The sequence below is a fragment of the Sminthopsis crassicaudata genome, chromosome 4 (genome assembly GCF_048593235.1).
Source record: "Sminthopsis crassicaudata isolate SCR6 chromosome 4, ASM4859323v1, whole genome shotgun sequence".
Classification (NCBI taxonomy): domain Eukaryota; kingdom Metazoa; phylum Chordata; class Mammalia; order Dasyuromorphia; family Dasyuridae; genus Sminthopsis; species Sminthopsis crassicaudata.
The window spans coordinates 244,885,801-244,900,204 of NC_133620.1; the positions used below are offsets into that span (position 1 = coordinate 244,885,801).

Consider the following 14,404-nt stretch of genomic DNA (forward strand, 5'->3'; position numbering starts at 1 on the left):
GACATGATTATATTTATACATAAGAAAAATAATTCTTATAGAACTGGACTGTGCTCAGATTGTATAGAGGAAGAACAAAGTTTCTAGGATATACTAGGATTGTGCTGACACAGAACAAAATTTCTCATTCAATGTTATAAGAATAAAAAAAGAATTCTCTTCCTAGCTGATCTAATTCAATTACTAGTTTATCTTCAAAATGAAATAACTTTGCTGTTGAGAAACAAGGATAACGCCTGAATTAAAGACTCTGAATTATGGTAAAAGAAAAGTGATATCCATCACTATGCATATTGCATGAGAAACACTATTTAACTTGTAGGACAAATGAAGTTATGGGTTATGGGGATTCAATTCAGGAAGTTTTTGTGGATCACCGATCTTGGGGTTAGCATGGAGTTAGGTAAGTATTTTTTTTAATACCTGTTTTTAAGCATGTAAAATTAGTTGAGTCACTTTGAGTAGTGACTATTAAAGACCCAGTGAGAAACTGAACACTGAAACTGAATAAACAGAAATCGATCAGCCAATCACTAATTTCTTAACCAATATTTGCCCATAGGCTGGGCACTGGGGGGGGGTCACAAAAGATAACAAAGTACAGTCCACTTCCCAAAAAGTGATGTCTGGAATCAAGACTAATTTACACTATAGAAGACCATGGCAATTGAGAGTTAAATTGGTAACAAAGATTAGAAGTAAAATGAAGATCAAATAATGAGTGGGGAAGACTTCATGTAGAATGAAGCACAAGAAGGACAGGTGTGGGAAGAGGAAAAGACTGCCCAAATACATCTTATCTTTGGGGGCAGAGAAGACTTCCATTAGAGACAGCTTTCACCCCCAGATTGGCTGTTGGCCATTGAGGAATTCTCTTCCTGATTAGGACTAGAAAAGTGCTCTACAAATATCAGGTTTTTAACAAGAGCTTGTCAAATTGAATCTGTTGTTGAATTATGGATGAAATTCTTATTCTATGAACTAATGGAAAGTTCCTAATGCTCAGAAGGATGGCAAATAATCCTGACTGAAAACTAGTATGGATCTACATCCTCTGTAGCCCTATATTAGATGCATGTCTATATGTATTAGGAAATAGCTTGTGAAACAAAACATAGTTACCCTAAACACTTACAGCAGGTCCAACAGGCCCTGGGGCTCCTGGAGTGCCTGGCATTCCCTGAAGACCCTGAAATGGACATAATTTTAGCATAAAATAATTGTACATCTGTACTTCATACCAGCCATAACTTACCCAACTAAAACAATTATTATGTATACAAGAAAATACACTTAACATTAAAGTTATATACACCATAATTTGATTTTTCTTTGATCATTTCCAAAGCATTTCAGGATTTTTTAGGACTAGTGGGTCACAGAAACCCAGAATTCTGCACTTGTAACGAGCTTTAAAAATTACTAGTTTCCTGTTCTATTGCATTCATTTAGGGAATTGCCTCATCACAAGCATTATATGAATGCATTGAATTGCTGGTTTAAAAAGTGTTTTCTCATTGAATAAACGTTTTATAAAACTCTTTCTTGTACTTTAGTTATATCTCTGAATTTCACATTTAATTTATAAATGTCAAATCATGTAAGGGCCCTTTAAATGGGCGGACACAGTGCATCGGGATTGAGGCCCAGAAGTAATTTCTGTGGATATTAGGACTGCCCTTGGGCGGGATCCTGGCCATATTGAGATAGTTTTGTAATGGGTGACTCTCTCGCTGATTGGCTGTGTGTGTGACCTCACAGGCCCTATATAAGCCCACTGCAGGCAGCAACCACCCTCTTTAACCTCCTGCTGTTCACCCTGGCTCCCCAGCTGGGTGGCCAAGCCAAGATGGGTAGCCAAAAGAGGTAAGGGTTTTGGTAGTGAACACATGGGTCTTCTGACCAGGTGTTCACTCGGGAACCAACAAGTCAGGGCATCAGTTAGGGCATTATGTGAGTAGGTATAATAAAGGCTTTTAAGATTACACGTGGTTGTTCTTGAGTGCGCTACCGGTTATTAAGCTATAGATTCAAGAGATTGTGGCCAGAGACCTTAGAAGGCCTCAGAGGAGGCGAGCCGGGTAGAGCTCACACTGCAAAGGACAGTGGTCAAAGGTACTCTGGTGGGTCTAGGACAGACTAGTAATTGTAACTGCCAGGAGAGCACGTTACAAAATCATAGCCTAGAACAGAAATTGTTTTAAGTAATGTTATTAATCAGCTAGTAGAGGATTTTTAAAGATAATTTCTTGACAGAAACAGTTTTTCAACATTTAAAATATTAGATTAATTTAATAGCTTTTGTTTTTTAATAGGAATTTCAGTCTATAAGCAAATCTGAATTTGATTTGTAAACTCATAGATGGAAGGGTCCAAAGGGATCATTTAGTCTAATTCCTTCATTTTACAGACGAGGAAACCAATATGTAAAGTGACTTGACTAAGATCTCATAGGTTTGATGATATTGCTTAAGACTTAGTAACAAAATGTTTTTATTTTTTATTTTTTTTTTACAAGACTTAAGGTAATGGACAATGTTTTTATTTAGAGACAACTAAGTGGTACAGTGGAGAAAGTGCTTGGTCTAGAGTTAGGAAGCCTTTTCTTCCTCAGTTCAAATCTAGCTTCAGACACTTACTAGCTATGTGAATCTAGGCAAATCATTTAATTTTGTTTGTTTCAATTTCTTCATCTGTAAAAGGAGCTAAAGAACAAAATGGCAAACCACTTATATCTTTGCCAAGAAAACCCCCAAAGGAATCACTAAGAATTGAACTTGACTGAAAAAATGAGAACAATGACATTTTAATTTAAATTATTTGAATCTCATTTTCCTCAACTATCAAAAGGGGGAATAATAATGTCTGCCTTACCTTCATAGGGCTTTTGTAAAGTTTACATGAGCCCATATGTGAAAATTTTTGCCTCCCTCTATTAATATATAAAGATAAAAATAGGTGAATATAATAATTAGCAACTCATTTTTCTATTGTTTTTCATAATACTTGACATCACTATAAAGTCATATAATATCTCTAAGCCTCAGCTCTAACATCTATAGAATGAGAGGCTTGGATGAGATTATCTGTAAGATCCCTCCAAATTTCAAATAATATGATATAATAATACTGAAGGAAGGAGCAAGACAGGGAAGAAGGAAGAGGGAGCAGGGGGAGAGAAAGAGAGAAAGAAAAAATGAATTAAATAGAGAGAGAGAGAAGAGAGGAGAGAAGGAGAAACTGAGATCCAGGCCAGGAAACTTCAATAATTTATCCAAGATCACAGCGTTATATGGCTATAGGAATGATTCAAAGCCCAACTGGTGCTTTTCATACTTTACAAGGCATTTCAAATTTCTTCAGCAATTGTAAGCTTTAACAGCTTAAAATGCTAATATAAAAAACTAAATTATTTGGGACACCCTATATATGCTACAGTATAACAATGTATCTCACCTAATCAAGAACATGATTTTTGGCATCTTTTTAACCCATTATCAATCTCTCTAATAAAAAGAAACATTTTCCTTTAGAAAGGTACTATTTATGGATTAGACAATATGAATATCATAGAGGGCTCCTTTAAAAATCCTCCTATTCTTATAAAGTTGTGTGTGTATTCTATTTCATATATAATTCTTTCCTGACCACTGTATCAGTCTATAGCTGCTGAATGAGTCTCGAGATTTTCTAATTTATAAGCTTGGGGCTCATTAACCTTTGATGACCACATTAAACTTTAAAATAAACTGCAGCCCATAAATAAAAAAATACATTCTCAGCAGTCTTTCTCTGAACAAGCTGAAATGTTGTAGCATAGATAGAAATTACTGTGGATTCATAAAGGGCAATAAGATAATTTTAAGAGACAAGCTGGTCATTGAGGAAGACAAATACATCATAGGTAGTAGGGCACTCCATTTAGCACAGGGTACCAACCATGAGTAGAAATTAAAATTTACTATATGTCCATCCAAGGATCATCAGAGGTATGGCCCTTCATTGCTTGGATATTTTGAGCTCATAAGTCTTGCCTCAGTAATTGTCTAGTGAATATTTATTTCCCATTGTAATAATTCATGACTGACAGTAGCTCCCCATATCTTAATTATCCATATTATCCTGAAAACATGCTTAGTAAGCCTGGAGCACTAAGTGAGAGTCCATTGTGTTGAAAGAGGTGTGTCTGTCCTCTACCAGCTTCTAACAAGTTGTTCCCCTGGTATTTGCAATAAATTTTGCAGAAATGTAAATCATGAGCATTGGACAAATGAAGTCACTTTGCCATAAGCAATGTACATGTAACTTCTTTCTAAAAGTATCTTCAGTTAGAGAAAGAAGCAATGGGAAATGGAAGACTTGAAAATATAAAAGTATTTTGCAACTGGACAGATTTTTTCAGCCAGGAGGATAATTATATTCACATATGTTGTTTTTTATTTGACTAATAGATTGGGGGTAGGTGGGTTGAAAAACATATTTTTGGATTACTGATTTCAACACTAGTGAGAACTACCATAGGAAAAACTCCCACACCAGTGCATATCAGCAATTCAGATATCTAAATATTTGCCTAGGGCAAAACATAGAGAGGTTAAATGTTTTGCTTATCCATGGCCACTTGGCTAAGTTAGTAAATTGTAAGTATCAAAGATAGGGCTTGAACCCAGAGAATCCCTGTCTCAAAGGCTAGCTCTTAAGCCATTGTGCCATGTTGCTACAATGATACAGTGCAGAGTTATATTACTTTTCTTAAAAAAATATTTTTAGAAATTATAATTTCTGCTCATGGCTGAGAATAATCAGGGAAAAGCTAAATTAATAAATTGGCTCTGTTTGATTTATCATGTCATCACTTGTGAAGCTGGTAACTTGAAACCACTAACTTCCATTAGAATCCCTTAATTTTTAATAGCTTTGGGTAAAATCTTGTATGAGAGTTTCTATTGTGTTCTATGTTATGGACTTCTTATGCAATATATTAGAACCAATAGCTATTTCTAGGGGAGCAGTATGCAATAGCTTTTTAGTCCACAAAGAGAGCAAAGTACCCTCCAGAATCAATAAAAATTAACTTTTAATGAATTTACCTTGAAGCCTCTTTAAAAAACCAAATTCCAATTATTTCCTGGCCTTTCTCTTATTACCTTTTCAATTGCTTCCAAAATCTACCTCTGGAATCTAGGCAGTTAAAAACTGTTGGACCATTTAAAATCTGTTACTATTATTGTACTTTGGTGCAGTCTTCTAAGGAATTTAAGGAAGCATAAACTTGTTTACTCTTGTTATTTTGAAAATAAAATCCATTTAGTGCTTTATTTATGGGTGAAAATAAAAACAAAAAACCATTGTCCCTAAAAATCAATTTGGGAAAAAGTTCTTTCCAAAATAGCATCAATACAAATGAAAAAAATTAATGCAGTTAATACCCAGTAATATGAACAAAGTATAGATGACTAGGTTGGCTTAAATGATAGGTAGATTCACCTGTAAAAACCAATCTGTTTCATGGTATGCTGGCTTCCTGTACTAGCATCAAGGTTAGCATATGCCAGATGGTTTACTTATTTTCATTAAGAATTATTAGTTTCAAAACTGCCTAAATAAACAATAATTTATCATCATAATTGTTATTTTTTCCAAGAATTAATGTGATACATGGATAGAACTGCATTCTGAATATCACTGTGGCCCAGAGCAGAAATTCAGAGACATTATTTCAAAACCATATTTGACCTTCATTTGGTCATTTTACTCAATGCTTCAATTTTCTTCATGTTTGAAATGGAAGAGCTAGCAGTAAACATCAATATATTTTGTTATGTGAAAAATCAGCTAGTAAAAACAGTTTTGAAACTCACAAAGACATTTATAAAAATTTATCTTCTTACTTTGTTGGCAGTTTAAAGGCTTTTTGTTGTTTGTCCTTCATTCTCAAAGGTATTGCCATGACATTCAAGTGAACTGGATTTAAGTGAGGGAAGGCTGCATAAGGTTACCTGCCTCACTTTCCCTCCAGAGCCTGGTCCAGGGGCCAGATATAAATGGAGATTGCCCCTGATGCAGAGGAAGACTTGGGCCTTTTTAAGCTAACGTCTTCAACAGATCTCAGTTTGATTGAGGCTGCACTCATTCGGTGATTAAGATGAGGTAGAAATTGAGACAAAGAAGCTACTCTTTCACCTAGTCCAAAACATGTCTAAATGAATGAATGAATGAATGAATGAATAAATGAATGAATGAATCTGGGAGGGGGAGACCTTAAAGATTTCTGGCCAAAGCAGAAATAACTGCTATTTACATTTAATCTGAGTCAGTCAGGAGTCAAACAATGACCAAAGGAGGCTTTACCCGGGACCTGTTGGTGGATTATAATCACATTGATTTTGGTTTAAGACCTGTTCTAAGAAAGAAATCTAGAGAGTAAACTCCAAAATTTTGTAGGAGGGTTCAGCAGTGCAAAAGAGGAAAACAATTGCTTTTAAGAGCATCTGTAGATAAGGGTATGGTGCCCTATGTGGATAGAGGGAAAGAAGGAAGGAGGGAAGGAAGGAAAAAAACAAAGGAAGGAAAGGAAGGAGGAAGAAAGCAAGGAAGGAAAAGAGGAAAGAAAGGAGTCTTTCAACTGACCAATTAATTCCAATTTGACATGGATTATAAACCAACCTATTGGAGAGGAACTCTGTATTTGATAGTGTCTTATATATTACTAGTGTTTCATCACTAGGAATCAAGAATTAGGAATAACAGAAAATATAATTAAAATAAAAATCATGTTTACCTCATCACCCTTTTCACCAGGTAATCCAGAATATCCACGTTCACCTTTGCTTCCCTATAAAGACATTATATTTAATAATCATTCTATTGTTTTCCAAAAAACACTAGAACAATGAGAAACTTCAGAGAGGAGCCAGACATCAGTCAAAACACTCAATCTATGTGTAATCATGTCAATTTAGCTTCATTTTAAATCATTGTTCTCAAATATGTATTGATGTGGTTTCTACACATTTTATATTTGTACCCTGAATTAAGGATTTGAGCCAGAGGAAGAGGAAAGTTAAAAATAAAAAAAATTGTCTTACCTTTGGTCCTTCTCTGCCAGGGATTCCTGGAGGGCCTCTTGGCCCAGTATCACCCTGAAGGGAATATTAAGGATATACATCAAGGAAACCGTCAAATCTGTACTCCACAAAAGGCACACATTCAGGATTTATTTATTAAATGTGTATTATGTTTGATTTAACTCAACAAATATTTATTAATTGAATACTATTGACAATATACTATTTTAGATGTTGGTGGATATAGAAAGATAAATGAGACACAGTGTCCCCTTTATGAGCTTATAGTCTAGTAAAATGAGATAACATAGTATTAAAAAATTAATACTAATTAGACTATGGTAAGAGGAATAGAATGCACTATGAGATCATTTCTATGCTTACCTTCCCTGCTGCATAATAATTTCTTCCAGGCTCCCCAGCTCCTCCTTCCTCTCCTTTGGCAATTTTTAACCCTGGGATACTAGGATGACAGCTGCCACAAACATTCTGTTAGGAATGGAAAAAGACTTACTGACTTTAATCATGTATAGGAAGTACATTTTGGTCAAATCCCTAATCTGGCTTCAATTTCAATATAGGAATACAGATTAAAAGTTGCTGCTGCCACAAACACTGGAAAATATGAAAAAAAACCTACAATAAAAGATTTTCTCCTTTACTCAAAGCTATATTGGGGAAAAAGGATGTGATTTGAAAAAAAATTTATTTAATAGGGGAGAACTTCATTAGAGAAATAAATGTTAGTTTACACCAAATCCAAAAACTGTTGAAAACATTTTAAAGGAAATTCCATTTCTTTTCTTTTATTGATTCCTTTTCTAGGTACTAATTTGCCACCAGGTGTAGTTTCCACATTTCTCCTTTATATGTTAATGTTTGGACTTAAAATATAAATCAAACATATATTTTATCATATAGTTAAAGCTCTTCATAATTTTGACTTTCCATCTTTTTATATTTACTCTCATGTACTCTACAACAACTGTAGCTCTGCTCCTTGTACTTTTTGTTCCTTAAATTGAATACTCCAATGCCCCATGCTTTTTTACTGGCTCTCACTCATAACTGGATATGTTTTACTTCCTTACTTCCACATGCTGGGATCCCTGCTCTCCTTAAAAACTCAGTTCAGGTGCTACCCACTGAGAAAGGCATTTCTTGATCTTCTGAGAGTCTAATATCTTCCCCTTCATGGTTACTCTGTTTTTGATTTGTATATACTTAAATATGTACATTATTAGAAAATGATCTCCTTGAGAGAAGGGACTAGTTCACTTTTGTCTTTATATTTACTGCATTTAGCATTATTTCTTTGGATTAGTTTTCTAATAATACTTATGTATGTGTATGTATATGTGTCTCTTTGTTTCTCTTTCTCTGTCTCTCTTTTTATCCTCTTCTCCTTCCTTTTTTTTTTTTTTTCTGGAAAACCCTTAGGGACTTTAGTTGACTATTAGCTTAATATGAAACAACAGTATCTTAGAACTACTAGAAAACTGTCATGCAATATCATGTATTAATGAGGACACATCAAAGGAGTCTATATCTTCCCTTTAAGAACAAAGCTAGTCAAGTTAAAAAAAAAAGATGGGTATAAGATGTATTTTGGTAAAGAATAGTCACATGGATTTCATCACAGGTCTTCGAAATATCCAATTATTTAAATGTATAGTGCATGCAATGCACTGTTTTGGGTTCTATATGAAACTCAAAGGTAATTAAATCCTAGTCTCTGCTACTACAGGGTTCATAGTTCCCTCAGGATGATCTGAGGGTGAGATAGGGGGATGTAGTATATGGAAGTACAATAGTCACAAATATGCAATACTACATAATAAATAGTTAGTAAAATGAAGAATAGGAGCAGCTAATAATTCTCTTTTTAATTTGTAACTAGAGTTCATGGGACTATCCAAAAGAGAAGGGTATTTCTATTGCTTCTCTACATCTTGTTCAACTTGCAATTCGAACATTCAGTGTTCATATTTCATTTATTGCACAAAGGATGATTTGAGATCTACATGGTTTTTCTTTGTAGCCAAATTTGGCTTGTTGGCTAAATAACAACATTGGATGTGATAAAATAAGAAATAGGAGAATGGTTAATAGGAATGAGTTGGTGTATGTGTGTATCCTGTTTCACCCCTGAGAAAATATAATCCATACATAGAGAAACAACATCAGGTTGTGCCTAAGCCAGCTTGAAGTACCTTGTGAGAGCCAACTATTAAATGTTCAGTGTGAGAATTTATATCTTAGAAATTGCCAAGCATTACAAATCAGGGCTTGATTTATTGTTTTGTTATTGTTTAGACTTAAGAAAGTGATAGACAAAATCTTAATAATAGAGATTAAACTTGAGTATCCTTTGTATATACATATATAATACATATGTTTATATATGTACCAACTCCCCAAATAGATATATCTATATATCTGTAGCTACAGCTATTTAAGAGTTGTTTGTTAAATCTTTATCAGGTTAGAAATACGAGAATGTTAGAAATCAGGTCTTATAGTCAAGAATACCTGGACCAACATCTGATATAATGGCTATGTGACTCTTGGCAAACTACTCTTCTAGGCAACTCTCTAAAATTATATATTATAAAAAAGATGCAAGTCTATTTGCATTGGTAAGGGAGTTATTTCACTTGGGAATTCTTCCTGGAAATCAAATTGCAGGAAGTTCCTATTCCTAACAGAATCCAACCAGAACACTGTGTGCAAATATTTATATTGTATTAGCACCTGGAGGAAATATAAGGCTTAAATTACATACAGTTTTCTCCTTCATGAGCTAAGAGTCCAATTGTTGTTCATCTTTCATTTTCAAAGACGACCAAAGGCATCATGATGTTAGGTTAAAATAGTGGGTGATGGATGATGTCTTGATTTATATGTGAATTGAATTTAAAGTGAGACTGAGTTGTGCAAAGTGCTCAGCCTCATGCTCTCTTCTAAAGTCATTAAAGTCCAGGGCTTAAAAATTAAGGTGTCCAGTGGTGGTCCTGGGTATGGTGGATAATCTTGGCATCTTCCATTTCTGACTAAACTCTAAGTGCTGTTTCAGTTGCCTTCTTGACTACTGGAATGAATTATTCTGACCACTAAGGGTGTGCTTGGGTCAGGTGTCCCCCAGCTTATCAATTGGTTTAAAGACTCAATCTGCTTTAGCCCTCTTGCCAATTCCGCTTTTACCAGAATGCATCTATTGCACATGCTACAGTTTCTTGGAATCACAGGTGACAGTTGGATGATAGGTGGACACCAAAAATTTCTCTCCTACCAGAGGTGCTACCCCCCGCCCACGAATAATTATATACTCTGGTTGGAGGAAAATATATCAGAAACATGTGAACAGGAAAGTTCCAAAATAGTGTTCAGAGAGTTCTAAAGACAGGTGAGGGTGATAAGGCCATCACTTTTAATGAAGATTTAAAAAGATTTCATGAAAGAAATGACATTTGAGTTGGATCTCAAAGAATTGAGTAAGAATTCATCAAACAAAATGGGAGGAGGGAATTCTAGGAACAAGAGCTATCATGAGAAAGAATAGGGAAGTGTGAGAGAATAGTGACTGTTCAGGGGTCAGAAAGTAGTTCAGTTCTTAGTTCTTCAGGATATTGCACTTTAAATCTTGATCTGATTTAAATATACTTTCATCCTATCCTTTGGAGGTAAGAACTACAGATATTATTATCCCAATTTCATATATGAGGAAATTGAGACTGGTGCCCAGAGTCACAATGCTAATAAATAACTGAGCAGGATTTGAACCCAGGGCTCCACAACTCCAAGTACGGGACCCTATTCATTACCTATCAGACTATTATTAGCAATGATCTTCACAGAGCGTATGGTCTAAAATATATCATACAAATTGGAAAAGTAGATGGGCCAGTCATGTAGCCAGAATAAAGTATAACAAACGAAAGATGTAGTATTGCTTGATATCAACAAAGAGTAAAAAAGACCTGGAGGGAGCTCTTTCCCAGCTTGGGGAGATCTTTGTGCGTTCTATGGAGAAATATGAAAAACATGGATGGGTTATGATGTTCTTTATCTCACTGTTTTGAAACACTGATTCTGTGCAGGGTGCTGGCAGTAATATCCATGCCAGTTGGGGCTATTATCTTTGCTATTGTCATTTATACCCAGAGTTCTATTGAATCCAAAAATAGCAAATCTTAAAAAGTGTATTTTTAAAAATTATTAAAATTTGTGAGGTTGGATGGACCAAGAAACATAGCGATTTTGTGACACAGATCAAAGGAATGGCCAACAGATCCTTGACACTTTGAAAGGCTTTACCTGTGCATGTACATTAGTGTACTAAAATCAGTCTGTCCTGCTTAAAGCTGGCCATGCTAATGAAGACAGTAAGCTAAATGAAACAAAAGGTTAAAAAAAACAGACTGAGACAGCATTGTTTTGTGATAAACATTATTTTCTAGAATTTGTGATTCAGCTAGAGAAATTTGCCCCTAGCTGAGTTTAGGCATTTAATGTCTCAATCCAATAGCAATTATAGTCAAAATACATGTATTCGGTTATTTTTTAAAGGAAAACTTAACAGGTAAGAAGCCTGGATTATTGTTAACTATTACTAGCATTCATAAATGCTAATACTTTAAGAAATGGAAATGATGTTTGTGATAATTAGAAACAATAAGTTTCTCAAAATTAGTTTAGATTAATACGAGTTTTCTGATATTTTGTTATGAATATGTTCTTATTTTCATGTACAATAAAATATTCTTAAATAGCATCAGCATTAGCATTTCTATATGTAAGGTCATATAGAACATGACAATCAATCACTAATTTTGAAGGATGAATTTTCCATCTGACCCCACAGTCTTTAACCATACAAATCTCTCCCCCTTTCATATCTTGAACCCTTTCTGATTTAATGAGTTAAGTATGGGTCTTTATTTTTAAATTTTCTAATGAGTGAATCACTTTGAAAAACTAGTAAATATCTATTTTAGCTTATAGAATAACCCCACTAAAGGGCATTTTAAGGTGTAAACAAAAATGAATGTAGTCAGTGATGATTTTAAACTCTTTTGATGTTCTAATAACAGCTTTTGATTAATGAGGTTTAAAAGCTACTGAAGTTTATTGTTGTCTTCATGATTCCCATTTAGACAGCAAAGAGAATTTACAATTTCCTTCTCTAGCTCATTCTCTAGGTGAGGGACTGAGGATTAAGTTATTTGCCCAAGGTAACACAGCTAGTAAGTATCTGAAGCTGGGTTTGAATTCAGGATGAATCTTCCTGACTCCAGGTCTGACACCCCCCTCATGGGGCTACCTAACTGCCCTCTGATGTTTATTCCTCCAATAAAAATGCATGTACAAGCCCAGAAAGAGAACAGTCCTCTCATTACTGGATCATTAGCCTGACTCTGTGATTTAGGTCTTATAGAGAGAACGAGCTGCTATTTTTATGAACAAAACTGTGGTACATAACCCCCACAAGGTCAGGGACTAGGAAAAAAATGAGACTGCATTGCACCTGTGGCACAAGTCTCCTTGATTTCTACTCACAACATATATAGATATAGATTATTTTTACATCCAGTTGCTCTAACACACTTAAAGTCTTAAGAAGTACAGGGAAAATGTCAGAATAAAAATTAAAACTTTGTGTATGATTTTGAATTTGCAGGTGGGGAAAATTATTCCCATTTAACTTAATAACAAGCTAGTTGTCATGCTTGGTTATTCTCTCTCTTTTTTGCATAGTCCCTTGATGTAATATGTTGGTCCCTTAAGTTTTGTGAAAAGAAGCTGTGGTTAACCTTCCTTCTCTGACCTTGCATACCACTGTGTTCTATAAATCTGTAATTCACATATTTATTCTAGTTATCTGTATTTGGGTTTCTTCCCTATTAAATTATACTTACTCAGAACACGTATAACAAATGGGATAATGGCTCCCATTAAGGGAGCAATGCAGGTAACTTCCTATCAAGAAAATACTGCAAAGAGATTCCTATTAGAAAAAAAAATTCCTTTAGACCAAGAAAACAATCTGTTCAGGTTGCTAATATTACTCTTTTCCACAGCTTACTTTAGTACTGGGTGTATGGTAACTTTCCCAAGAGAAGTCATGGTAGAGAGATTATAAGGCATAAAATACATTTTTAAGAATATATATATGTGTGTATACATACACATCCTACCTTTTAAATTTAATTTTGTTGATGAAACTAAATAAACAAGCCCCATCTTGTAAGAATGTCCTGATTATTTCTTTAGAAATGAAAAAAAAACTATATTACATAGCATTACCTTCAACATAGCACCAATGTCTCCCAAAAGAGGAAGTGCAATCTGTAATAAGAACAAAAGGACAAATAAATACACTTAAAAACAAACAAACAACAAATTCTACTCCAAATTTTAACAGTCTACTCTATCCTTGTCATCAGAATAAATGTCATTTTAAGGTCACATCTCCTTCAATTTATGAATTTCAAACAAGAGAGATTGAAGAATTCTATTCTGAGAATATTCTATCCGGGGTAATGCCCCCAAATACTGCCACTGATTATAGGCTGGGTTACAAAGAAAATTTATTTAGAAAGAGAAAAAAAATACTCCATTGAAAAGTAGTTGAGCAGTTAGAAAATGAAAGAATTTTTACATTAATTCTATGTACTTTTATTTCCCAGTGAAGTCAAAATGAGGTTAAAGAGGGATCTTTAGCACCTTAGCAAATGCTCATTTTATTTTGTTTACACTTTAAAATGCCCTTTAGTGTGGTTATTATATAAGCTAAAATAGATATTTACTAGTTTACAAAGTGATTCACTCATTAGAAAATTTAAAAATAAAGGCTAAATATATACCCACACTCAGCTCATTTAGTCAGAAAGAGTTAAAGATATGAAAAGATAAGATTATTGTATGGTTAAATATTGTGGGGTAAGATGGAAGCTTCATCATTTAAAATTTTTGATTGATTACCATGTTCCATATGACCTCATATATAGAAATACTGATACTGATGCTATTTAAGAAGATTTTATTGTACATGAAAATAAGAATATTTTCATAACAAAATATTAGGAAACTTTTATTGATCTAAACTAATTTTGAGAAACTTATTGTTTCTAATTATCACAATCATCATTTCTATCTCTTAAAGTATTAGCATTGATAAATGCTAATAATAGCTAACAATAATCCAGGCTATTTACCTAGAAAATAATGAGATTTATTAAGCATCCAGCACTAGCAAGGGTCAAACCTCTACATATATTTTGACTATAATTGCTATTGGATTGAGATATTAAATGCCGAAACTCAGCTGGGGCCAA

At 34.2% G+C, this 14,404-nt stretch overlaps 1 protein-coding gene across 2 annotated transcripts in view; it reads right to left on the minus strand.

Moving 5' to 3' along the window:
* Positions 1-14,404, minus strand: part of COL19A1 (collagen type XIX alpha 1 chain) — a 389,708-nt gene that overhangs the window by 68,204 nt on the left and 307,100 nt on the right. For both annotated transcript variants that reach the window (XM_074310576.1, XM_074310575.1), the window contains 5 exons: positions 13,374-13,415; positions 7,452-7,556; positions 7,089-7,142; positions 6,782-6,835; positions 1,136-1,189 (listed from right to left, as the gene is read on the minus strand). In XM_074310576.1, the coding sequence (XP_074166677.1) occupies positions 1,136-1,189; positions 6,782-6,835; positions 7,089-7,142; positions 7,452-7,556; positions 13,374-13,415 (309 nt within the window). The remainder of the gene's footprint in view (positions 1-1,135; positions 1,190-6,781; positions 6,836-7,088; positions 7,143-7,451; positions 7,557-13,373; positions 13,416-14,404) is intronic.